At 52.1% G+C, this 25,189-nt stretch overlaps 1 protein-coding gene across 1 annotated transcript; it reads left to right on the plus strand.

Annotated features, from left to right (window-relative positions):
• The first annotated feature begins 23,147 nt into the window (after nt 1-23,147).
• Nucleotides 23,148-23,933, plus strand: LOC136153488 (melanoma-associated antigen 10-like). Its single transcript, XM_065915379.1, has one exon. The coding sequence runs from the start codon at nt 23,148-23,150 to the stop codon at nt 23,931-23,933; it is 786 nt and encodes a 261-aa protein (XP_065771451.1).
• The last annotated feature ends 1,256 nt before the right edge of the window (nt 23,934-25,189 follow it).

Consider the following 25,189-nt stretch of genomic DNA (forward strand, 5'->3'; position numbering starts at 1 on the left):
CTCACTGAATTAATGGTGCCAGATGCTACTGGGTCATGATGAACAGGAAATCCCCCTTACTTTAAGCATTGTCAAATGTATGGTCAAATGTATGAACCTGCAATTGTGAAATTAATAAATCATGGGGATGCAATGGTGACTAGAGTTAACGATACTGTATTATGTATTGAAAAGTTATTAAGAGAATAGATCTTCAAATCCTTCACAAGAAAGAATTTATAACAGGTTCGGTGATAGAGGTTAACTAGACTTACTGTGGTTATCATTTTACAATATACACAAATGCCAAAGTTATTATGTTGTAATCTTGAAATGAATACAAGGGTGTATGTCACCCAAATCACAAAAAATAAAATTAAAAAGAAATTCCTTCTCATATGTAGATAATCTTGCTAAGTGAGAGCAACCTTTCCAGCTGTGACTATTTTTTTCAAATGTAATCTATAAACTTTATATGGCTATGATTTTTCTTAGCCGCTCAGTCATGTTCAATTCTTTGCCACCCCATGGACTGTATAGCCTATCAAGATCTCCCGTCCATGGTGTTTCTCAGGGAAGGACATTGGAGTGGGTTGCCATTCGCTTCTCCAGGGGATCTTCTGGACCCAACGATTAAACCTGGGTCTCCTGCATTGCAGGTGGGTTCTTTACCATCTGAGCCTCCAGGTGTGTATTTTCCTAATTTTCCCTATAAGAAGGTTCAGGTCAAACATCCCAGACGAAAGCATATGATCCTGTATGAGACACAGCAGAGTCAGTGCAGCTGGGGACCACGGTGACGAGAGGGGACAAAGTGAAACTCCTGGCCGAGATCCCAGGACTCTGTGTGTGTGTGTGTGTGTGTGTGTGTGTGTGTTTAGTGTGTATATTTTCATTCTGAGTATGAAACAGACTGAAATATATATTTACAATAAAGCAGAGGTGTTATGCGAATACTGGGGAGGGAGGGTTTTGTCTGAGCCTCCGTGGAGATCTGGACCCTGGCTGTCAGAACCTTTGTGACTCGGGCAGAAGCGAAGCAGGGTCGAGAGCAGGGCTACCTTCTTGATCTCTCTGGTTAGCATGCAGCACTCTATCCTCAGGTTGGTGGAGATGTCAAAATACTGCGTGGAGATGGAGTTGAGGCGCATTGTGAAACTGTCTACGGTTGCCAGAAACAAGACCCAGGTGAACATCAGAATATTAAAGATCCTCTTGATGATGTTTTCTAGGATGAAGAAGAGAACCTAATGTAAAGGGACACCACACCCTCAGTCATGGCTCTGTGTGTGGACCAGTGGTGTTTTACCAAAGGCAGCCCTGCCTGGTTTACTCCTTGACCCCAACATAGAGAGACAGAGCTGTGGGGAGTGGGTGAGCACAGGCATGAAAGTGGTGGGCAGGGTCTTCCATGCCTGCAGTGGCAGCGCCCAAACCAAACTTGGATAAAATTGTTAAGTTTGGTCAAAGGATCAGTCGGAACATATCCATATAGAGACTCGAGGTCTGATTAGAAGCACATCCTGAACTCAAGGAATTTTGCTACTGGCCAGAAACTGTCTACATCTATCCATGTAACTGGGTCCCTTAACACTTATCTTTTTGTTGGTTCTGTTGGTTCAGCAAGACACTCATGTTTCCCACTGCAGCTGAATTGCAGTTGAAGACCTATCAAAGGTATTTTGTACAGAATTCAGTCCACACACTAAGACTCTATCCAAACCCCTGAATCATCTTCCTCATATATATTTAACGACCCCAAGAGTGCTAATTATAAAATTCTACCTGTGTGCTCAGTCCTTTCCAAACCATAAGAGCCCTGAGATTCCCACTGACCCTGGGCCTCTTTCCTATCAGTTGTGACTGGGATCTATCTTGGGAGCTGCATGTGTAAGGTTCCCCACCTTAGCCATGATGTTACTGAATTGAAACAAAGAGTGAGAAGCAAACACCTATGGTCTGTCAAAGCAGCTGGTCTTCTGGACACACAGCAGAGGAGTACCAACAGCGTGCCGAAGACAGAACATTCTACAACACTGAAGTTGGAGCGCTCAACTCAGCAATGGACAGAAAGAGTGGAGGCCACTTACATGAAGGTTATCTTTCTAGATGCCATGTCATTAAGATTATCAAAAAATACTTGGATGCCAGAAGGACCAACAGCTGTCCACAATTCTGAACCTTCACTTAGACCTAGAGTGTGGAGACAGGCCTCAGCCAGGGTCTGAAAGCAGGTTACTTGTTTCCATCAGAAGTTCCCTTAGAAAAGTGTGCATTAGCTTGCCTTGTGATTCAGATGGTAAAGAATCTGCCAGCAATGCAGACCACCCAGGTTCGATCCCTGGGTTGGAAAGATCCCTTGGAGAAAGGAATGGCTATCCACTCCAATATTCTGGCCTGGTAAATTCCATGGACAGAGAAGCCTGGTGCATTACAGTTCATGGTGTTGCAAAGAGTTAGACACAACTCATCGACTAACACTTTCTCTATGATCTAGACTACAACCAAACCAAAGTGGAACTCTTTTTAACAAAGTGAAACAGTGTCTTAACCCAAATTGTGTTCTTCAGAAAATATTTGACAGATGTTTCAGACATGAGCAGTTGAGAAACAAATACTTTCTGTCTCCTTCATATCCCAGGTCAGTTTCCAGATGTGTATAGTTGAGGATTTTGCCCTTAATAGAAACATTCATTCAACACAGATTTTTAATTTATGACACAATCAGAGTAACAGTAAGAACTCCAAATCAAAGGATGTGAAACGTCAAAGGCAGTCTATGATCAGACGCTTACATTTCAAAATGCTATCCATGGACCAGACACTTAGGCATCACCTGGGATCTGGTCAGAAGTACAGAATCTCAGGCCCACCGGAAAACATTTGAATCAGAAGCCACATTTGACAACATCACCGAGGGATCTGAATGCACACTGAAATCTGAGATCTAGTTTTCAAACTGTGTTCTGTGGCACACTTTGGGGGCTTGTATGAAGAGTGGGTGAGGAAGACATTAGGAAGAAGGGGGATGAGGAGCAGGCCTTGCTTCAGCTGAGCAGCCTGCCTGTGATCTGTTTAGGAGGCTGAAACCCACTCCAACCCCAGTTAGATAGCCCATGGACACAAAGGTTGGAGAATCACTGTTCAGGACCAATCATCTAATTTTTTACATGCACAACTGACAACTTCCAAATAGCATAAGGGAATTTCACAAGATCATATTATAGTCCCTTGACCATTGTTAGAGGATTCTGAAATTTACAAAGTCTGGGAATCAAGAAAAATCTTCATAGGCAGTGTTGCTGGAATAACCTCCCAACTGCAGAAGTAGAAGCAAAGACAGACCCTGAGCCCCAGTGGGAGACAACATGACGTCCACGGCTATGCCCTGCAAAAGCCCTGTGACATGAGCAGCATTTTGGGTACCTGGTTTTCAACAGAGGAGAGAGACACCCAGAGATAGTAAGTGCCAAGGCTACACAGCAAGAGAAGAGCTGATGTCCAGACCCAGGTCCCTGGATCCATAAGCCCAGACTCTCGATTTTGTCATTCACATCATGAGCACAAATAGGCAGCCCCTCTGTGTGCCCTATGCATTGGCCCAACCTATGAGCTACATGGACACACATCCACTCAGAAAAGGAGCCATCCACCCTCGCGGACCCGTGGGATACAAATAATGGGCTTCTGTGCCAATGCCTGGCTCCTGCTCTAAGCTCAATGCACAGAACATGCATATTCAGTTGCTATATCTTTGTGGGAATGAGAGTTAAGAATCCATTTTAATATCCATTGCTATGTATCTGACACTCCATGCCTTGGGAAAGTTAGAACGATTAAGAAGGCAGAAATGGTCAAGGAGGAAAACGAAATTAAATACTTTACAATGTATTACATATTAGGTTTAGCACCTGATTTTTCTATTCACACCCTCCAAGCACTGCATGGAGCTTTGTGCCGTGGAAGGTCTTATTGCTAACAACATTCAATTAAAACTGAAGCTGCAAAAAAAAAAAAAAAAAAAAAAAAAAAAACGCAATTCAATTAAAAAATGGTCAGAGAACTGAATAGACATTTCTCCAAAGAAGACAAAGATGTCCAAAAGGCACATGAAAAGAGTCTCAATATTCTTAATTATCAGACAAAAGCAAATCAAAACTCCAAAGAAGTATCACTTACACTGGACAAGATGGCCATCAATAAAAAAAAAAAAAAAAACCTACAAAGAATAAATGCTGGGGAGGGTGTAGAGAAGAGGGAACCCTTGTACACTGGTGGTTGAAAAGTAAATTGGTACATTCAACATGAAGAACAGTATGGAGGTTCCCTAAACAATTGCAAACAGAACTACCATATGATCTAGCCATCCCACTACTGGATATATACCAGGAAAATACAACAACCCCAGTTTGAAAAGATACAGGCATCCCAATGTTCATTGCAGCACTATTTATAGTAGCCAAAATATGGAGGAATGTAAATGTCCATCAACAGATAAATGGATAAAGAAGATGTGGTATACAGACACGCAAACACACACACACAGAAATACTACTCAGCCATGAAAAATAATGAAGTAATACCATTTGCAGATACTGGGATGGACATAGAGATTATCATACTAAGTGGAGTATGTCAGAAAGAGAAAGACAAAAGTCCTATGATATTAATTATATGTGGAATCTAAAAACATGATACAAATGAAATTATTTGCAAAGCAGAAATAGACTCAGAGAATAAACTTCTGGTTACCAAAGGGGAAAAACAGGGGAAGGGAAAAGTTAGGAGTTTGGGATTAACAGATACACAAGACTATGTATAAAATAGTAGTACTGTGGTACTGGGGAAGAGCCTTGAGAGTCCCTTGGACAGCACGGAGACAAAGTCAGTCAATTCTAAAGAAATCAACCTTGAATATCCATTGGAAGGACTGATGCTAAAACTGAAGGTTCAATATTTTGGGCACCTGATGTGAAGTGTCAACTTATTGGAAAAGACCCTGATGCTGGGAAAGACTGAAGACAGAAGGAGAGGAGAGTGCTAGAGGGTGAGATGATTAGATGGCATCACCGACTCAATGGACATGAGTTTGAGCAAACTCTGGGAGAGGGTCAAAGGCAGGGAATCCTGGTGTGCTACAGTCCGTGGGGTCACAAAGTCGGACATGACTTAGTGACTGAACAACAATGTATAAAATTCATAGTTAAGGTCCTACTGTATAGAACAGGGAACTCTACTCACTATCTACAATAACCTATAATGGAAAAGAATCTGGAAGTATTTATATAGTGAATCACCTTGATGCACACCAGAAATGATGGACAGAGCATTGTTATTCAAACATGTGAAAATGACGGAGAGTCACTCAGTGGTGTCCGACCCTGTGACGCCATGAATTCTACAGTATACAGTTCAAGGAATTCTCCAGGCCAGAATGCTGGAGTGAGTAGCCTTTCCCTTCTCCAGGGGATCTTTCCAACCCAGCAATCAAACTGGGGTCTCTTGCATTGCAGGTGAATTGTTTACCAACTGAGTTATGAGGGAACTGCTAAATATACTTCAATTAAAAAAAAAAAAAAAGTGAAGCTGGAAGAGCTGGCCAGCAGATGGCACGGGTAAGCAGCACATTACTGTCAAACTCAAGTTTCCTTTCAGACACAACGCTGGTCCCTTTCCTAGTCTCCTCCAAGTGTCATTTGGGAGCACTAGGTGGGCAATACAACAGGCCAAGGCCACCATCCCCATTCACCTTGTCTTCACTGCCTGCACTACTCCTTCAAAGACAGTAAGCGATGGGGGGCCCACACTGCTAAACTCCTCCTGGCACTTGAAGCTGCCACAGCTCAGGCCACTGTGGAGTTGGTCTGCGCCAACCTGCACCATTTCTTCTTTCTCTGCACAGTGCACCAGCAGCAGTCATTCTACTCAGCCTGGGGGACACTGGGTGCCACAGGGGACAAATCAACTCCCTGCTGGGGTACAGGAGATACTGGGACCAACACCCTCTCCTCTGTGTGTGTTCAGTCGCTAAGTCATGTCCTACTCTTTGTGACCCCATGGAAGGCAGCATGCCAAGCTTCCCTGTCCTTCACCATCTCCCAGTTTGCTCAAATTGACATTCACTGAGTTGGTGATGTTATCTAACCGTCTCCGGACAATAACTCTCAGAACATAAAGACCTAATGTCATATCTCTAAACTTCTTTCTGGATTCAAGGAAATAATTAGAAACCTCATCACAAGCCAGGAGAAGACAGCCTGTGGAAGAATGTGCCCATGCCCAGTTCAGCGAGGACAGGCACCAGTTGCCAGAACCGGTCATCCTAGAAAAAGCTATGCTAGTCACCTGACTCACCTGTGCACCCCCCTAGTCAATCTGCTGCCTGACCCTGCGTATGTGAGGCAGACAAAGCTTTGTCAAATCACTGTCTAACCAAATGACTGAATCAGTGAATTCTTCTCAGGCAGAGGGGCAATAGCTTGCCTTCAAAACCGAAATGAGAGCATTAATCAACTGTACACAGGGCTATGGCCAGATGCCTTAGAGTCGCCCCTGAGTTGGACCCGTGCTAGTATCCCAGGCCATTTCCGGTGACCTTGCTCCAGCTGCACAACTAGGCTCAGTTCCTCCATGGGTCTGACCCTTCTGGGGGCCCTTGCCCCATTTCCCAGCCAAAGAGACCCTCACCACTATGAGACCCAGCCCAGACGACTCTCCCATCTGAAAGCCCTCCACGGTCCCATGATGTGAGTCAGTGTTTGGTTCCTCACATTTAATGCTTCCCAACCTGTGCCTCATTTCAGGCTCTGCACTTTATAGATCTGCCTGGAAGATGCAGTCCATCCTCCCCACCCTCAGCCCTGAGTGAGAATGGGGTGAGTGAACACCTGATGCCCTGCACAGTGGGGGACCCTCTTGCAGGATGGGTGTCCGTGGAATTGAATGTGCTTTGCCTCCTGAGGTCTGGCACCCAGACTTGCCCTCTCACATCAGGCTGTGCTTACACTGGTCTAGCTGATTGCCAGGTGGCCAGCACACTGGAAGCAGTTCTCCTTCCCAACCCAGCAGTTGTCTTATGTGAAAAGTGACAAGAGTCCCACCCACCAGGCTGCAAGCAGGGCAGAGCATGGTGCCACCTGGCCAAAGGCACTTGGCATCATATTTGTACACACAGCCACTGCTCAAACATCCATTCCTGGTGTCAGTTCTCCTGCTTTGTCAATAGCGATCAAGAGGCCTCTGACACTGTGAGGGCCCGACCACCGGGGCCCACTGTGGACACCTCCAATGCCTGTCTGTGCTCTGCACCTCCCGACGGGCTGGCAGGAACTGTCAGGTCAACATCGCAGTTGAAGCGATGCCCTACGCAACCCTGCTTGCTCCCTGTCCCCTTGGTGGTGAGTCCCCAGACAGCCTCCTGACCCAACTCCACCCCCCACCCCCGGGAATAGTCTCATGAAGGACCGATCCCGAGAGGGCTGACCCTGGTATGGTCCGAGGTGAGATGGCGAGATGGGGCCTTGCTACGGGGTTGACATCCCTTGCCCCACTGGCTATGAGATTCCATCCTCGTGGTAGTCTGTGGTGCACTCAGCCCTGGGCTCAAGGCCATAGTCCAGCTGCTGGAACCTTCACTGGGCTGGCAGGGAGAGAGGAATTCCCTGGCAAGTGAGAAGACCCAGGCGTGTGGGACAAGTAGGGAACAGAGGGAAGTGACTTCTTCACTCTGCTGTCCACAGGGGCCTGAGCAGCTTAGGGTGAAGTACAGTGAGAACCAGGGGCAGAGGGCCAGGGTCTCCCCGGCATCTTACAAAGCTTCAGCAGTGGACAAACATCAGTCTAGGATTCAATAGGATTTGCTGAACCTCAAAGACACAAATGTTCCACCAAGGCAGGCCAGACCTACTGTCATCGGAGGTCCTCTTCGGAAAACATGCATCCCTGATACGAGGGCCAGGGAGACAGTGAGGCAGGCCCCCGAAGACCAGGACTACTCAGATGTCTATGAACTTCTGAGCCTGCAGCAGCAGCCCACCCTCCCTACCCCATAAAGAGCTGGTGACTCCCTAACCCAACTGCCAAGAGAGCAAACAGGACCAGAGTCCTCCCTCACAGGTGCCCTCTGTCCCAGGAAGAAGGGGAGCTGGCTGTCCCGAGATGCAGGAGGATCCACAGAACTACCAGCAGGAGAGCCCAGGAACCGTGGGGAGAGCTGGTCACCCACTGCCCCACCACCAAGCACAGCGAAGTCACCACACAACACAGGCCGGGCTCGCGGTGTCTCATGATGGAGGAGAAGGACGACAGGCCCCACTCCCCATTTCCACGTCCAAGGAACTGCAGCAGAGTTTGCAGTGTCGCACTGAGTGGCCAGGAGCCAAAGGCCGTGTCTAGGGCTGCCACAGCCCAGAAGACCGGACCCACAGATCAGGGCACGTGGTCAGTACAACACGGCCTCCTGGGGGCTCAGTGGATGGGCAGTGGATTCAGGTGCACTCCAAAATGACACGGAGGCCAAGGGCAGCCACCCCAGTAAACAGGTCAAGATCCCTCGTCCAGGTTCAACCCCCAAGCCATTCTCAGATAGGAATGAGGAACAAGAATGGGGGGAAGGACGCTGCAGCACCACAGCAAACAGACAAGGGAATGACTCCAGCCCCTCCCAAAGGGACCTCAGGCTCTTGGTCAGTGACCCCACATAGGGAGGTGGGACCTTCTGCGGGGTGGATGTTGCTAGATACAGGGTCAACTTGACATCGATATGACAGACCTGGTTACATCTGACTCTGCAGTCACTTTGGCAGGACCCCCTTGGCTGGGCTTTCTGAGCAGAGGGGGTCAAGGGGCAAGGGACACAGGGCCAGTCCCAAGAAATCATCAGTCAGTCTTGAGCTGGGAGAGCCTGGAAGGCAGTATCCCCCAGAGCCAGTGCAGGGTTTAGCGAGACCTGGGAGAACATGTGATGTGAGCGAAAGATGGTAAGGCCAAATGGAAATCCTGCATAAACTCCAGTGAGTAAAAGAGAAGTGCATAGAAAAAGAGGGGTATACACATCCCACTCATGAACTGGAGAATCTTCACACCTCTGGTGGTGACTCATGGGCACTCTCTGCTCTTTACTCCTCACACACTCTCTGTGCTTGGCCAAGTCACCACGGTGAGCATGCAAGTACTCAAAGGGTAGCCAGATGGGGCTCCCGTCCACACACTGAAATCTTCTCACCAAGGGTATGGGATGACAATGTGCACTCCAGACTGACGTCCCTGCTCCTCAATCTCAGAAACAAACAGCTGGACCCATTCAGTGGGCTGCAGCCTGCTGTCCAGAAGCCCCCTCCAGTGCTGGGGGCCTGGCGCCCGTGTCATGGCCAACCTGCCCAGATGAAGAGCAGTAGACCCCAGAGTTCAGGAGTGATGGAGACGCGCAAACCAGCATGTCCTGCTCCCGGGTCAGATGCAGTAAAAAGGACAGTAATGTGAATGCGAGTGGGGCAGCGCCAGATGTTCATAGAATGTCCTGACCTCCCCCTGGGCAGTGACCCTTCCCCTGGGCAGGCAGCACTCCAAGACGTGGCAGCAAAGTGGACACCTGTGTCCTCTCAAGGAACTGTGGTGAAACTGAGATGAAATCAGAAACACGTCTGGTTCTCAGGCTGGCCACTCGATCTGGGCCATATGGAGAGGCGCAGAGCCAATAGGAGGTGCCCTGGGGACAGAGGGCAAGGCTGGCTGATGTCACCGTACTCCACGGCTGCTGCTGGGCTTGTCCTGTGGGAATCCAAGACCTGGAACTGAAGCTACATTGGGGCCAAGGACTGACACGGACATGAAGGAGCCCTCTCTCACAGGGAGAGTGCTAGATGCCAGGGCAGCATCCCCTCAGGGACTGCTCGCCCCTGTTGCCAAGCCTGGGGATGGACTGCACCCCCGAGCGGAAGGGCCTGAGGGACACTCACTGACCTCTGGGGCACTTATGGCTCTGAGAAACCAGGCAAATACTGAGCCTGTCGCTAGGCTGCAAACAGAACAGGGCAAATCTGAAACACAAATAGTCCAGGGCAGGATGAGCACCCAGACCCTGAAAGAAGTGCCCACAACTCGGCACCGAAAGGACACACAGCTCACCATAAAGATGGGCAACACGCGTTTCAGAGAGGAAAGCACATCGGCCAAGGTGGACACGAGGGAACCCGAGAATCAGGGTCGAGCCCGCCCCAGGTCAGTGCTGTCTGCAAACAGACAGCAGGAGCAAACTGGAACCCTCACCAAGCCTCAGAGACCCAGGTGGAGTAGGAGGCAGCAGTCCTTGTGGCTCGGTCCTCACACCTGGGCACGTGAGGAGAGCTAGGGCCAGCAGCAGGGAAGGGACAAGTGCAGAGAAATGTCACGGAGCAGGTCCTCACAGCTGCCACATCAGCGACCACATGTCAAAGGTCTCCAGTTCACTGGGCAAGGTCTACTTCAAAACCAAAATTAGGGGGAACACCGGTAGCCCAACAACCGTTCACAGGTCCCTCCCTCATGATCTTAAACCACTACCAAGTGATTCTGGGGTGTCTGGAGGCTGCTGGGAACTACTCTTGGGGGTGAGGAGCAGGATGCCAGCATGAGGGAGTTGTATCTGGTGACCGCTCAATTCCTGGCAATGTTGAGGACTCAAATCCAGGAGGCAGCTTCTGCCCCTCAACTTGTGGCTGGGAAGCTTCTGCAAGGAGAGAGCAGGCTGCACGCGGGAAGGGAAAGCACTGCTCCGCCGACTCAACATTCCCACGGCAGCAGTTGTGTTGGTGCCTGTGTAACTGGAACCAGTGAGACATCAACCCTGCCTTCCTGGGACTCGGCTAAGCTTGGGAGGGTCCAGTCTTGTCCACAGCAGCCACAGCCTGGGAGGAAGAGGGGGGCAAAGGCAGGCTGCAGGAAGACGCAGGGTGCCCCAGAACTCCCAGATCTCTGAGAGCACCTGACACTCAGGAGAAAGGGATGTTACGGTCCTGCCTGGAAGGAGGACAGTAGCTGGTCAGGTCAAGAGGAGCCAGTCGTCCAGGGGCAGAACCTCATGAGAAAGTGTTGGGTCCTGGATGAGCTCTGTGCAGAGTGCATGGCCAGCACAGCCACCCAGAGTGCTGGGCAACGAGGAAGGAGACCTAGGACCACTGGAAACCCCCCAGGGAACCATGGACACGTTGGGGCTGAAACAGGAGAGGGCTCGGCTGTGCTTTCCATCCGGGCTTGACGAGGACAGATGTGCTTGCGGTGTGACACAGAACCATGGTATGTGAAACACCGGTGGGAGGAGGAGAGACAGGAGGGGGTTCAGGCCGGTGGGCGGAGCTTAGACTGACAGCACTGGCCTCAGGCCATGCAGTCTGAGCTGAGATGGTAGCATTGGAGGCAGGAAGAGGAACATTTCCTCTGGTCAGGCACTTGGGAGGCAGGGACACAGCAGGGAGGGCAGCAGTCAAGAGCAGAGTCAGGTGGCTGCCCTGGGTGGGCAGAGCCCCCAGACCAGAGGAAGAGGACAGGAAACAGTTTTGAAGGTGAAGCTGCCTTTCTCTGGGACATCTCAGGTCCAAGGGGCAGCAGGAAACACAGTGAGGATTTTCCTTCTCATCTGCAAAAAACTAAATCCAGATAAAGTCTGTTGGTCAGCAGTAGGCAGCAGCCCCAGTGTGGCTTGGAAGGGAGTTGGCCTGGGCTTTCAGCGGAGAGATGCAGAATTCTGCCCAGAGGCCCCGCCTCTCCCTGCTTCCCTGGCCCCTGAGGTCCACGCTAAAGCTCAGATGCAGTCGCTGTCACTTTGACTCTTGCCGAGTTTCTCGGACTGGACCCCTATGACAAACTCAAAAGGGCACAGTCTGGCCTACACATTGAGTGGGGCAGGCCTAGCCTCCGTGCATTCCTAGTACCCACAGATCCATCCCTGTCAGCCCAGCCCCGCCCGGCCCCACCCCAGCCCTGCCCCCAGCCCTGCCTCCTTCTCCAGAAGCTCTTACTCACCCAGGTGTTTCCCACACTTCAGCCACAGACTTCTGGCCCTGCTTCTTCCACCTCCTCCCCTCTCTTCCGCCTGACTGCTCACTTTCTGGTCCTCCTGTAGGTCCTGCTCTAGCCAGCCGGTCTGGAGGCTCCTCCCAGCACTATATCCAGGTGCCTTAGAGCATGGCTGATCCTATTTTGTCTCCTGAGGGACAGGGCTGGCAGGAGAATGTGTGTTTGTGCCAACATGAGTGCCTACGTAACTGCGTGCCTTTGTGCCTACGTGAGTATAGGAAGCCATACACACTGAAAATCAGGCGCTTCAGTGTTTGTGGCCGCGACGGGACTAAGACCAGTCAGCGCTATCACCTGTCAGCAGTCTCCAGCCCCAGTGGGAGAACACTGTCCTGCCTAGTGAATACAGCCCGGCCATCCCAAAGCACCTGGGACTAGCTCCGCTTGCAGGAAGGCGGGACGTGCCTTGTGTGCTATCCTTACCTCCGGCGGGTGTTTCCAGGCTGTGGGACAAGGAGCGCCTGCCAGAAGGCCAAGCCACACTTCCGGTCCCGTCCATGGTCAGAGTCCCCACCCATTTTCCTTCCAGGTGTTCGTCCCAGCGATGCCGTGGGACACAAGCCAAGGAGTCCTCGACCTCCTTCTAGCCTCCCACCCCGCCCCCAGACTGTGACTTCACGCAAGCCCCACCTGATCCCTGCAAGCCGCCCCCACCAGGCAGGCCCTGACCCTGCAGGACTCAGTGGGTTATCCGCGGTTCCCCTCCTGGTGGGGCCCAATCACGAGGCCATGGAGGGCAGCCCACTCACTGTGACGGCCACCAGATGCTTCCAGAGTGGCAGTGTGAGGGGAGGAGTCGTTTTCTCTTGTTCCTTGTGGGTTTTCCTGAGTTATAAATCACCATCATTCCTGGAGGATGCATGCTGAGGCATCGTGCGGTCCGTATCCCAATCCTGAAGACAGGTCAGTTGCTGTGATTAGCAGAACACACCCTGAAGAAACCTGCACATGTGTTCAAAATCCGTTTTGCCCTCCTGGATCCCTGGGGTCTGAGGACCCTGCCGAGAAGGAAAGTGTTGGCTTGTTGTCCAACATTGCTCTCTGGTCACAGGGGATTTTCTTCCTGTTTCTCTGGCCCTCCTGCAAGTGAGGTCGCCCAGACAAGCAGGCAGAAGAGTGTTTTCTTCCCTGGCCACCAAGCAGGCACCCTCTGCTTCCAGAGGTAGGAGTGCTTGCAGCCCCTTCTTGCTCAGACATCAGACCCACACAGTTGAGCTTCGGTGGCGACCAGAAGGAGGAGGTTGGGTTGGCTGAGATACTGAGTGGCGGATACTGGGCAAGCCTGGGATCCAGTCACATACCCCAGTAGAAGACATAGCAATGGCCAAACCCCAGGGGACAGCCGGGCTCCCTGGAAACTCACCCAGACACAGGGATGATGGTGACACTTTGTCACCCATCAGGTGGACAGAGATTCAGTGGGATGATGATGCTGATGTCCGGGGCCAGCCAGTGCGTGAGGACATGGCGCCCTTGCCTGTGGTTGGGGGAATGGACATGGGGGAGCCTTTGTGGAAGGATGTGTGCTGGTGTCTGTTAGCACCTTGGGTGTGTGCCCTATGCTCCGGGCCTCCTCCTGCATGGCTCTTCAGGCAGTGAGTGTGTGGTCAATTTGAGTGGCTGTATTGGCAGAATGAGTTTTCCATTCCCTTGCATCAGGAGGGACGAGTCAGTAACTTGTGGGACCCCTGAAACTGGGAGGTGTAAACAGACGCATGAAGTTGTGCAGAGGTGGACGAGTGTGCCCGAGGTGCTGGGAGTGTAGAAGTCACAGCCCCCCACTCCCCACTTGCCCCTGGGTAGGGTTGTCTGGACAGGGCTGACTCTCTGGCTTCATTTGCTGGCAGTCGCATCAGGGTCACATGGGCTGGGTGACTCAGACTACGAACTGTGTTGGTTCAGGAGGCCAGAAGCCGGGGTTGAGATGTTGGCTGACGTTGGCTCTCATGAGGGCTGTGGGAAATGTGGCTCTGCTGTGCTCGGAATGGAAAGGCCTGGGAGGCTCTGGGCTGGGTTCCACTGGGACCTTGTCCCCATCCTTACAGCCATGTGGAAATGGAAGCTGTGTGAGATGCTGAGACCGTGCTGAGGTTCAGGCCCACAGCTCTGCTACTCTGCCTCTCCCCGCCTCCAGTAAACAGGGACCCCTCTCCAGGTACAAGGATAGAAGTGAGGATGGAGGCGCCTGTGGTCAGATCCCCTGCAGTCATGGGCTATCTCTGTATCCCTCGGCACCTCCTCAGCACCTCCTCAGCCGCTGAAAGGTGTGACAGTAACCTAGCGGGCTATTTGAAGTTTGAATTCTGTGATCCCTGCCTGGTGCCATCCCAGACCCTGGTGAGGATAGGGAGAACACCCGACCCAGTCGTCCCTGCTCTTCCTCGTTCTTTCTGTAGGCCCTGGGCAGCGGCCGGGGCATCTGCTGACAGTGGAGTGGGAAGGGCTGGGAGGAAGGTGCCTCGCAAACACATGAGGAAGACACCTGGCTGGGCCGTCTAGGGCAGCCGCAGGGCCAAGTCCAGATTGGCTAGCACAGATCTACCCTCAGCAGGCCTGTGGTAACATGGGGGATCTGTAGAGTTGGAAGTGATGGGGCCTGGAGATGAGGGGTGGAGTGGGAGCCAGGGGGGAGTCAAGCACAGGAATGTACCTGTCTGTGCTGAGGAGGGACCAGAGCCCCACCACTGGGGTGCAAAGCCAGGCGGACCTACCTTTCCGGGGACCCGCCCTCCCTCCTCAGTGCTCCCAGGGTTTCAGGGCCCTTTGTCTTGGGACTCACCAGGTTCCTCTCTCGACCTGTCCAGCCCTCCTTCCTGACTTCGGTGCAGACTGCACGTGATGGACGGGTCCTCTGTGTTGCCACCCTCCTGTCAGTGGACAGCGTGGAGGCAGATGGAAAGAGCCAGCCGTCTGTGACCACCCCCTTTTGTGTCACCAGGAGCATCCTCTAAGGGGCTGATGTCTGGACCAGGGACTGTGTGTTGGGTGTGGTGCCTGGATTCTAAATAAAGCTGTGAGGGCAGAGCAACACTGACTGGTGTTCACCATGTGGAAATCTTGCATTTGTTTTTAGGTTTGGGGCAACGTGTTTGCAAGGCCCTTGGCGGTTGTGGTGACACTGCTTTCCAGTGAGGCTCTTGGGGAAGCCCCTGGATTGGGAGCTGGTGATGCTCAGCTGCTGCTCAGCAACTTGTGGCATCATTGGGGACACAGGAGGAGCCCCTTCTGATTCAGGGTGCAAGACTCATGGAAGATGACACCTCCATGGTCAGGAGCCAGACTGGGTCTTCTGCTATGCGGCAAGCAAGGCTGCCTCAGCGAATGGCTCGGGAGCCACATTCTTGGCAGACCATGTGAAATGCTGCTGCTTCAGGTGAAAAGGGACGTGGGGACCAGATTGAGACCTGCCTGAGTCATGGGCCTCCAGCCTCATCTCGCTCAGCCAGTGGCATGTGAATAGCATGGACAGACAGAAAGAACACAGACTAGCAGTTCTCATTTGCTTCTTTATTTACTCCTGTGAAATTCTGGTGTATTTTATTAGAGCCAAAACTAGATGTTTGATTACAAATGAGTGCTTTTGAGTGTGCCTGGGGATCTGGCAGGTCAGGTATTGAGCTTATCCTTAAACTCCTCACAGAGGGCACACTTGTAATCCAAGGACCTTTCCTGCTCCTCCCCTGCCTCAGGGGCCTCGTTTGGGTCCACAACTGAAAAGGCTCCCCTCACGATGGAATCATAGGTGTTGTACAAAGTCATCGCTGAACCATAATCTGGGTACCTTGGGGAGCTCTCGTGCAGTTCCCCTGCGCCATCCCTCCCAGCATTAACTGGGGGTACAGACATGATATTGCTGGATGGACCCTCTCCACTGGGGCAGCCCTGCTCGCTGAGGAGATGGCTTGACCTGAGCCCACGTGCTCCACTGGCCATAAACCAAAGGCCACAGAGCACAAATGAGTGCTGTCTGGGGGTTCCGTGAACAGTTGAGTTCCCTTCTGGACCTGCTTGTCAGACTCTCCAGTGTACTAGTGATGGAATCGAGGAGAGCATCTGGTCACCACTGCTTGCTTCTTTCTCTTTGGGGTCGCTGATGTGCCAGTGACAGGCTGAGCAGTTCTTCTGGGGTCACATTTCCTCCAGATGTTCTGCAGGAGGAGGGGCTTGTCTCTCTGGAACTTGGAGTAGTGATAGATCTGAAAGGAAATGAATCACTTTAGCCATCGTGGGGGAAAATAGCTTTTCCTCACCGCCTTTCCTCCCACCACTATCCCGACCTTGCCTAACTATGGAAACAAGGTCTTCTCATTCCTGGCAGATTTTATAGGCACTCCCTGAAATCAAGTGGCCTCTCATGGTCTGGTGTCACCCCTGTGGATCCTGTCTAAGGGGATTCGTGCAACACGACAAGGCCTGCTTTCTCCTCTTCCCTTAACCACCCTCTCATGAGAAAAAAGTTCTCCTGGAAATTGAAATCCATCCAGCACTTGGCTTGTCTAGTCCAGTCTCCCAAGAAGGGCTTTCTACACTACCATCATCCTCTTCTTCCCTGCAGAGCGACATGAATGGTGGATTTTACTGAACGCATGCAGGTTCAGTTCATGGATGAAACTTTTGATGATGTCCTGAAGATCCTGTCCGAGCTTCTCTGCTGGAGAACCTCTGTCTGGAAGAGATCTGCCTCAATTACCACCATGTCTCCCTCATCATTCCAGTGCACTGAGGTGATGGCTGCATTCTCCAAACTCATCCAGAGCTTCCTGGGGAAGGACAGCCCACGGACGGCATTGTTCTCTTCCTCATTGGCTGTTGATGGGTTCGGGTCCTGTGGGGCGTGTTGTCTTGGGAGCCAGGATCTGGGCTCTTGGGTTGGTCCCGCCCCTTCTCCAAAGCCTCCTCTGAATCCACATTTGGATCTGGGTGACATAAGGGGGGTGCCCTTCTGCGGGCTCTCCATCAGTGAATGGGGTGAGTTGGGCTGTATGTGCCTCAGTGGAACTCTGACTATCCATGGAGCTAGTGTAGTCCAAAAGCATTTTCTACCCAAGCTGTGAATGGTCAGGGCAGAAGGGCCTCAGGGCAGGGTGGTAGTGGCCAATAAATACTGTCTGGAAATTCTAGAATCTGGGTGGTGGGCCAGGCAGCCAATTAGGTAATCTGCTTCCTTACTTGTTTCATGATGTCACAGAGGTGATGTGGAGGGGCAGCCCTGGCCCCATGTGGGAGAGGGGATCTGGGGACAGAGATGTGATCCCCAGCTTGTCTCCTGTCTGAAAGTATAGAGAAGTGTGTTTCAGGTTGCCTGCAAACGCTTCCATCTGTTGCCATGCGCCTTGTTTCAGGGTGCCAAGCCCTGGACAGGTTGAGAACCATGCCCCTGGCTCCACCCCTCTCCTTCCAACGGGCAGGCCTGTGGCTGCCTTCTGCTAAAAGGGCAGGCCCTGGTGACTCCTGGCTCATCTACCACCGAGAGAGACCCCAGGGATCAGAATGGAGACCTGGCGACTGTCCTTCCCAGAAGATGGGCTCCATAGAGGGCTGGTTGGCCTACTCCCTCTTCAGTTCCAGAGGGAAGGATTACCCTGGCTGCTGCTCTGGCTCAGGCCCCCTATTCCTCCTCCCTCGCAGCCTCTGCAGACAGGAGTGGGGAGCCCCTCAAAGCCCTCTGTTTGACGCTGGGCACAGACACCAAGACTTGCCACTTGCTGGTCTCCACATAGGTCAGGGGACCCCACAGGAACTCAGGGAACAGGGTGGCTGTCAGGCACCTGCTTGTATTCCAGGAATCCCTCCCGCACCCACACTTGGGTCAGCAGCTCCCTGGGCTACCTAAAGACACAGTGGTTACTCCCAACACACACCCCCATCCTGCTTAGTACCCCAAGACTGCTTCCTCAGGGGCCAAATCTTCATTCTGCATGATCAGGCTGAGGACCAGCACCAGGGAGCCAGCCTTGTGCAGGCTCTGCCCACTGCTCAGCATCACATCACAGGTGAGGCTCAGGGTAGGGACCATGATGTAGATGTGCTCCCCGGGTTCGAACTACTTTATCTTTAGGCCTTCGACCACCTGTATGCACTCTGAAGCTTGACTGAAGGCCACCAGGATGTGCTCCTGGTTATCCCTGAGGACCTTCTTCAGCATTTCCGCCTGGGATGTCAGATGTTTGGCCAGATACTACAGGAACAAGAACTTCATCAAGTTAGCCACCATCTCCTTCAGAGCTTCCGGGGTCAAGGCCTCCACAAGGGCAGAGCAGGAGACTCTGGTGGAGGAGGTTGAGGGGAATGCACCCTCCCCAACCTCAGGCCCAAAGAGCTGCACCTCCACAGGGCCCTGACCTCACCTGGGTCCTGAAGGTCTTCCTCGAGCTTGCTCAGCTCAGTCATCTTGACCACGAACATGATGCCTGGGATCAAACTACAGAGTGAGGAAGGAGTGAGGCATGGGGGCAAATGGGACAGTTGAGGACCAAGGGCCTGGATGGTGGATAGATGGGCTGTGAACAGCCTCACCTGAGAACCACACCCTGGGCGGCCACAGGCCACTTGCAGGTCTCCTCTTGAAAAGTGCTCTCAGACCTCACAGGGGCATGCGTCTGCAGTGGCCAGTCCCTTGGCTACCTGAAGAATGAAGTGAGGTGGCTCCCCAGGGTGTGGTCAGCACAGCTCGAGTTTTCTAAGACTTGGAAGGTAAGGAGAATAGGTCCTTCTGGGGTCCCCTCTGTTCTGGGATGGGCAGCCCTTGTTGTCCACTCAGGGCACCCTCATCACCTTGACTCCTGGCATTGCCTGGACCTTCTCTGCTCTCTGACCTCAGGACATGGGCCTCAGACGTCTGCCATCGCCTCCTGATTCCTGCAGTTCCTGTGAGAGAAATGGAGGGGGCACCTAGGTGGTATCCTGTGGCACAGCCGTGAGCATTCTCTGACGGTACGAGGGGTGTACACTGTGAGGTCCCCACAGTTGTGTAGTGAGAGGTCCCCTCAGGGCTCCCTTGTAGTGCTTACCTTTCCCCTGGCACAACCAGGTCCGTCCCCTCTGGGGGCCTGCAGGGAAACTCAGAATAAGATCCGAGGCAGAACAGAAAGTGCTGAGGGCCCCCACATGCGGCCGCACCTGCCCAGGGTCTACTGCGGGGTCCAGGCTAGGGAGATGTTCGGTGCTCAGCTCCTCCTCACGTCCTGCATGGCCTCCCAGCACTGACGACAGGGGCGGGGGTCTGCTCAGTCCTTCATTGGGGTTGAGGAGTCCAGGCTCTGCCGACCTGAATCCTTCACCCTCTGCCTGAAAAACCTCACCTCCCGAGGTCCCTAAGCCAGCGGTCAAGAAACTGCTCACCCCACTCTGCGCCCTCCAAGTCCCTCTTGCAAGGGCCAAGATCCCTCCCTGTTGGGGTCTAACCGCCTTAGTCTTTCCTTGCATGCAGCCTAGACTCCAGACAAGTCCTGCAGTTGTCCCGTCTGACATTTGGAGTTTCCCCTGCTTTCAAGAGGTCCCCAGTCTCTCTGCCAGAGTTGTCAGGCAATGCGGCACGAGGTCATCCTGCCCAGGGACTACCACGGTTCCCTTTGTTCTGTGATCTGACTACCCTCACTCATTCCTCAGTGTCCTCATCTTGACTTCCAGGAGGACCTAGGTTCTGTCGTCTCCCCACTGTAGTCCCTGCTCCTCACACCAGGTCCCCTGTATCACAGAGGTGGATGTAAGGAACTCAGGACAGACATAGTGTGCTCTTCTCACCCTGAGGGCTCCCAGGGCCAATGGCAGGGGCAGGCATCTGTGGGGTTCTACCACTCTTATCTTGGGATCCCTAGAGTTTTCACTTGGGGTCCCTTCAGCCTTCCCTCAGGGACCTCACCTTATCTCCAGGGATGACTTCAGATTCTCTCCTCCCCCCTTCTAATGCCCCAACCCTCACACAAGGTCCCCAGGCTTTCTGAGATGCAGATGTCAGTAACTCCGCTCTCTATACTAGGACACCAGTCTGAAATCCGGATATTAGGAAGGCAGCCCGCATACCAGGTCTCCAGTCTCTCTCAGACCCAGTCAGGAAATCCAGCATATGTTCATCCACCATATGTCCCCCCATAGCCCACTCTGCTCTGGGGTCCAGGGTCTTCTCAGTCCTTCCTCAGTGTCCTCACCTTGACTCTCAAAAGAAAGAAGATTTTTCTCACTGTCCATCTGAGGCCCTGCCCCTCCTAACAATTGCCTAATGTCTCTGAGACACAGATGCAGGTGTCAGAAGAGGCTGCCAAGTGCTCATCCCACCACCAGGGTGGCCCAGGGCTGGAAGCAGGGTCAGGAATCTGTGGGGTTCCTACATCCTCCCTCAGGAACCTCATCTTGAGACCTGGCAGATCTCGGGATGCTCCTTGTGTTGACCAGAGGCGGGACCCTCACATCAAGTCTCAGCGAGCACAGAGGGTAGATGAGCACATGCTGCATTTCCTGACATCTGGGTCTCAGAGAAACTGGGGACATGGGAAAGGGGGTGTAGCCTCAGGTGAGCAGAGGGAAGAAGCTCAGCTCCTCCTGGGTTTCAATTTGAGGAACCTGAGGGGTGACTGAGGGGACCCTGGACCCTAATCAGAGGAGACCTCAGAAAAGCCTGGAGCTGCTGTTGGTCCTTGTTGGACCTGGGATACAATGAGCCCAAAGTGCATGGTCTCACTTCCTGACATTGGGTCTCTGACTGGGGACCTCGCATATGGGTCGGGGCCTCAGGGTGACCGATTCCCAGGCCCTGCAGGGTTGAAGACTTTGAGGAGCCTGAAAAGGGACTAGAGGACCCTGAACCCCTAATCAGAGGAGACCTCAGAGAAGCCCGACTCTGGTGTCAGTGCACGGCAACTGTGGGGTCAGGATGAGTGCCACAGTCGTGCGCTGTCTTCCTGACATCCGGGTCGTCAAGAGACTGGGTTCCTGGTATAAGGGGCGGGGCTTAAGTTGCGGAGAGGCGAGAATCCGGGTCCTGCGTTGAGGCAAGGTGAAGTTCCTGAAGGAGGACTGCGTTTATCCTGAGTGAGGATCGATGGAACCCCACAGATCCCCTTCCCTGTAGTCGGTTCTGGGAGCCCTTGGGGTGAGAAGAGCACACTGGGTCTGTCTGACTTCCTCACATGCGGGTCTCAGAGAGACTGGAGGCCTTGTGAAAGTGGTGGGGTCTCAAAATGGCAGACGCGACAAAGGCGAGTCCTGCCTGGAGTCCAGGCTCCGTGTGAGGAAGGATTGCGGCGGTTTGATCCCAACAGGGAGGGATCTTGGCCCCTGGAAGAGGGTCTTGGAGGGCCCAGAACGGGGTGAGCAGGGTGAGCAGTTTCTTGACCACTGGCTTAGGGAACTCGGGAGGTGAGGTTTTACGGGCGGAGGGCAGAGGTTTCAGATTCGCAGAGGCTGGACTCCCCAACTCCGAGGTTGGGCTGAGCAGACCCCCGCCCCTGAGGTCAGTGCTTGGAGGCCAGGCAGGACGTGAGGAGGAGCTGGGGACCAAGCATCTCCGCAGCCTAGGACACTCGCGAGGACCTGGGCAGGTGCAGCCGCATGTGGGGCCCCACAGCATTTTCTGTTCAGGCGTGTGTGTGTGTGTGTGTGTGTGTGTGTGTGTGTGTGTGTGTGTGTGTGTGTGTGTGTGTGTGTGTGTGTGTGTGTGTGTGTGTGTGTGTGTGTTGTTAATACTAGCTGTGTGTGTGTGTGTGTGTGTGTGTTGTTAATACTAGCTGTGTGTGTGTGTGTGTATGTTGTTAATACTAGCCATGTATTTTAATACTGGTCATATTACTTTATTATTGCTTTGTTTTGTTTTTTGAATGTTGAGTTTTATTTTTTATTTTATTTTCATCTAATTTTATTAGCAGGAGGCTAATTACTTCACAACATTGCAGTGGGTCTTGTCATACATTGACATGAATCAGCCATGGAGTTACATGTATTCCCCATCACAATCCCCCCGCCCCCTTCCCTCTCCACCAGATTCCTCTGGGTCTTCCCAGTGCACCAGGCCCGAGCACTTGTCTCATGCATCCCACCTGGTCTGGTGATCTGATTCACTATAGATAATATACATGCTGTTCTCTCAAAACATCCCACCTTCGCCTTCTCCCACAGAGTCCAAAAGTCTGTTCTGTACGTCTGTGTCTCTTTTTCTGTTTTGCATATAGGGTTATCATTACCATCTTTCTAAATTCCATATATATGTGCTAGTATGCTGTAATGTTCTTTATCTTTCTGGCTTACTTCACTCTGTATAATGGGCTCCAGTTTCTTCCATCTCAGTAGAACTGACTCAAATGAATTCTTTTTAACAGCTGAGTAATATTCCATGGTGTATATGTACCACAGCTTCCTTATCCATTCGTCTGCTGATGGGCATCTAGGTTGCTTCCATGTCTTGGCTATTATAAACACTGCTGCAATGAACATTGGGGTGCACGTGACTCTTTCAGATCTGGTTTACTCAGTGTCTTGTTTTGAGTTTCCTTCTACTCCCCCAAAGGGGACGGTCCAGCCCATGCCCGGGGAAAGGTGAGAACTACAAGGGACCCACCACACAACTGGCTGTACTCCCAGTGTCCGCCCCCTCCTACCAGCACAGAAGGCGCAGGGCTGTGACACAGTAATACCCTTAGATGTCACCTCCATTTCTCTCACAGGAGCTCCAGGAACCAGGAAGCAAAGGCAGAGGTCTGAAGCCTGTGTCCTGAGTTCAGACAGCAGAGGAGGTCCAGGCAGAATCAGGAGTCAAGGTGAGAGGGTGACCTGAAGTGAACCAGAGGCTCCCTATCACAGAACAGAGGGGGGCCCCAGAAGACTCCAATTCCTTCCAATTTATTGGACCCAGAAATCTTGGTCTGTGTTGACCGCAGCCTGGGGAGCCACCTCCCTTCCTCCTTCGGGTAGCCAGGGGACTGGCCTCCCAGGAGGAGCGCTCCTGTGAGGACTGAGAGCACCCCTCAAGGGGAGAGCTGTAAGTGGCCTGTGTCGTACCATCCAGGATGCGTTTCTTAGCCCAGGTTGCTCACAGCTCCTCTCTCCCCGAGGCCCTTGGTCCCCATCTGTACCTCTGCCTCACTTCCGTGTCTTGTTTGACCTCAGGCATTGTGCTCGTGGTTGAGATGAGTGAGCGCAGCAAACCCGAGGAAGATCTTCAGGACCCAGGCGAGGCCCAAGGCCCTGTCGAGGTGCCACTCTTGGAAGCTGAGGTGGGGGAGTCCGCATCCCACTTAGCCTCCTATGCCCTAGCATCGTCCTCAGCTAATGTGGAGGCCTTGCCCCAAGAAATTCTGGATAGGATGATGGCTAACCTGATGAAGTTCCTGCTCCTCAAGTATCGAGCCAAGAAGATGACCTCCCAGGCGGAAATTCTGAATAAGGTCCTCAGGGATAACCAGGGGCACTTCCCGGTGGTCTTCAGTGAAGTTTCAGAGTGCCTGCAGCTGGTCTTTGGCGTGGATGTGAAGGAGATGGACCCAGCGGAGCACACCTACATCTTGGTTCCCACCCTGGGCCTCACCTGTGATGAGATGCTGAGCGATGGTGAGGGCCTGCCCAAGGCCGGCTTCTTGGTGCTGGTCCTCAGCGTGATCATGCGGTGTGGAGATCCGGCCCCTGAGGAGGCGGTCTGGGGAGCACTCAGCAGGATGGGGGTGTATGTTGGGAGGGAGCACTGTATCTTTGGGGAGCCCAGGGAGCTTCTGACCCAAGTGTGGGTGCAGGAGGGATACTTGAGGTACCAGCAGGTGCCTGACAGCTACCCGGCTCGTTATGAGTTCCTGTGGGGTCCCCGGGCGTATGTGGAGACCAGCAAGTGGCACGTCATGTCATTTACGCTCAGGGTCAAGGAACGGGCTTTGGGGGCATTCCCATTCATGCCTGCAGAGGATTCGAGGGAGGAGGAATAGGGGGCCTGAGCCAGAGCAGCAGCCAGATTGATCCTTCCTTCTGTGATTGAAGAGGCCGTAGTCAGCGTTCTCAGAAGAGAGGGCCCGGGCCAGTTGGGGGAACCGGTGTGTAGCATCTTTTGGTTCCTGTTCTCTGTGATGACAAGGGGATTCGTCTCTTTTTTCTTTAGAAATCTTTCAAAGTTTGGTTTCACATAAGGCTGAAGAGGCTTCATTGGCTTTGTGAATGATATTTTCCGAGTGTATTTGTGGTTACTCAGTTCAAAAACTTGAGTTTTGCTGTTTCATAAAAGATTGGGAAGTTTTCCATTTTTTTTGTGGTCTTGAACAGAATACAATGGAATAGAAATTACAACTGTTTTGAAAACATGAACTTACGTAGCACTAGTATTGAATGGAAAAGAATTAGATAATAAAAGGAATCATAGTGAATTCATGCTTATGTCCTTCTTGTCTGTCATTCACAATAACTAAATGATCTCACTTAATTGAAATTTCCTGGATTATTAAAAAAAAGTAGCAGACTATCTGAGACCCCTGCTCACTGGCTCAGTTATTCCAAAGATATGTACATATTCTCTGCTTCGTGAAAGGCCATATTAGCCGTGGGGACACTAGGAGAAGCAGGACATCCCCACTCTTACAGCAATGGCCCAGGAGCCGCAGTCACATGAGGTTTGTCTTGGGGGTGAGGGGAATCTCTGAAATGGATCATTGCTGTGAGGTGTCCTTTTGCTTTTTGGATAAACCCCAGAGAGATCTCTTTCTAGGGCAGGCAGGAAGGGGTCCTGGCTCTTGTCCCATAGCTGTTGACCACAGGGATGAAACAGGTGTTTTCTATCCACCATCTGCTAGGAAACCTAGAGAAATGTGAATCTTGCTCTTTGGTAGTATTCCCTCTGCTAGCCCTCTTGTCTCTGCCTTGGGAAGCTAATTAACAAGTACATTGAAATAACAGATTCTTTGGTCATCTGGAATTTTTTATTTTCACTTGTGAGTATGGTCAAATTTCATTTGGATGAAATGCGTGAAGAGATGCTGCAAAAGTGGACAGGACCTGCTGTGTTACTAGAATCCTTGGAATTTTGAGGGAGCTGTACCCAGCTGGAGACACTGCTCTCTACCCCAAAACACACACAGACACCGAAATTGATATACATTCTCTGAGAGGAAAACATAGAACAGCAATTCTGAGTGGTTTTCTATTCCATTTTTAATTAAGCTGCCAATTCTCTGAGGTGTCCTGAAATCAAAAC

This window comes from Muntiacus reevesi, chromosome X (genome assembly GCF_963930625.1).
Source record: "Muntiacus reevesi chromosome X, mMunRee1.1, whole genome shotgun sequence".
NCBI classification, from domain to species: Eukaryota; Metazoa; Chordata; class Mammalia; order Artiodactyla; family Cervidae; genus Muntiacus; species Muntiacus reevesi.

Bases quoted from the DNA above. Each gene is read 5' to 3' on its own strand.
- LOC136153488 (XM_065915379.1), top strand. From the start codon at position 23,148: ATGAGTGAGCGCAGCAAACCCGAGGAAGATCTTCAGGACCCAGGCGAG.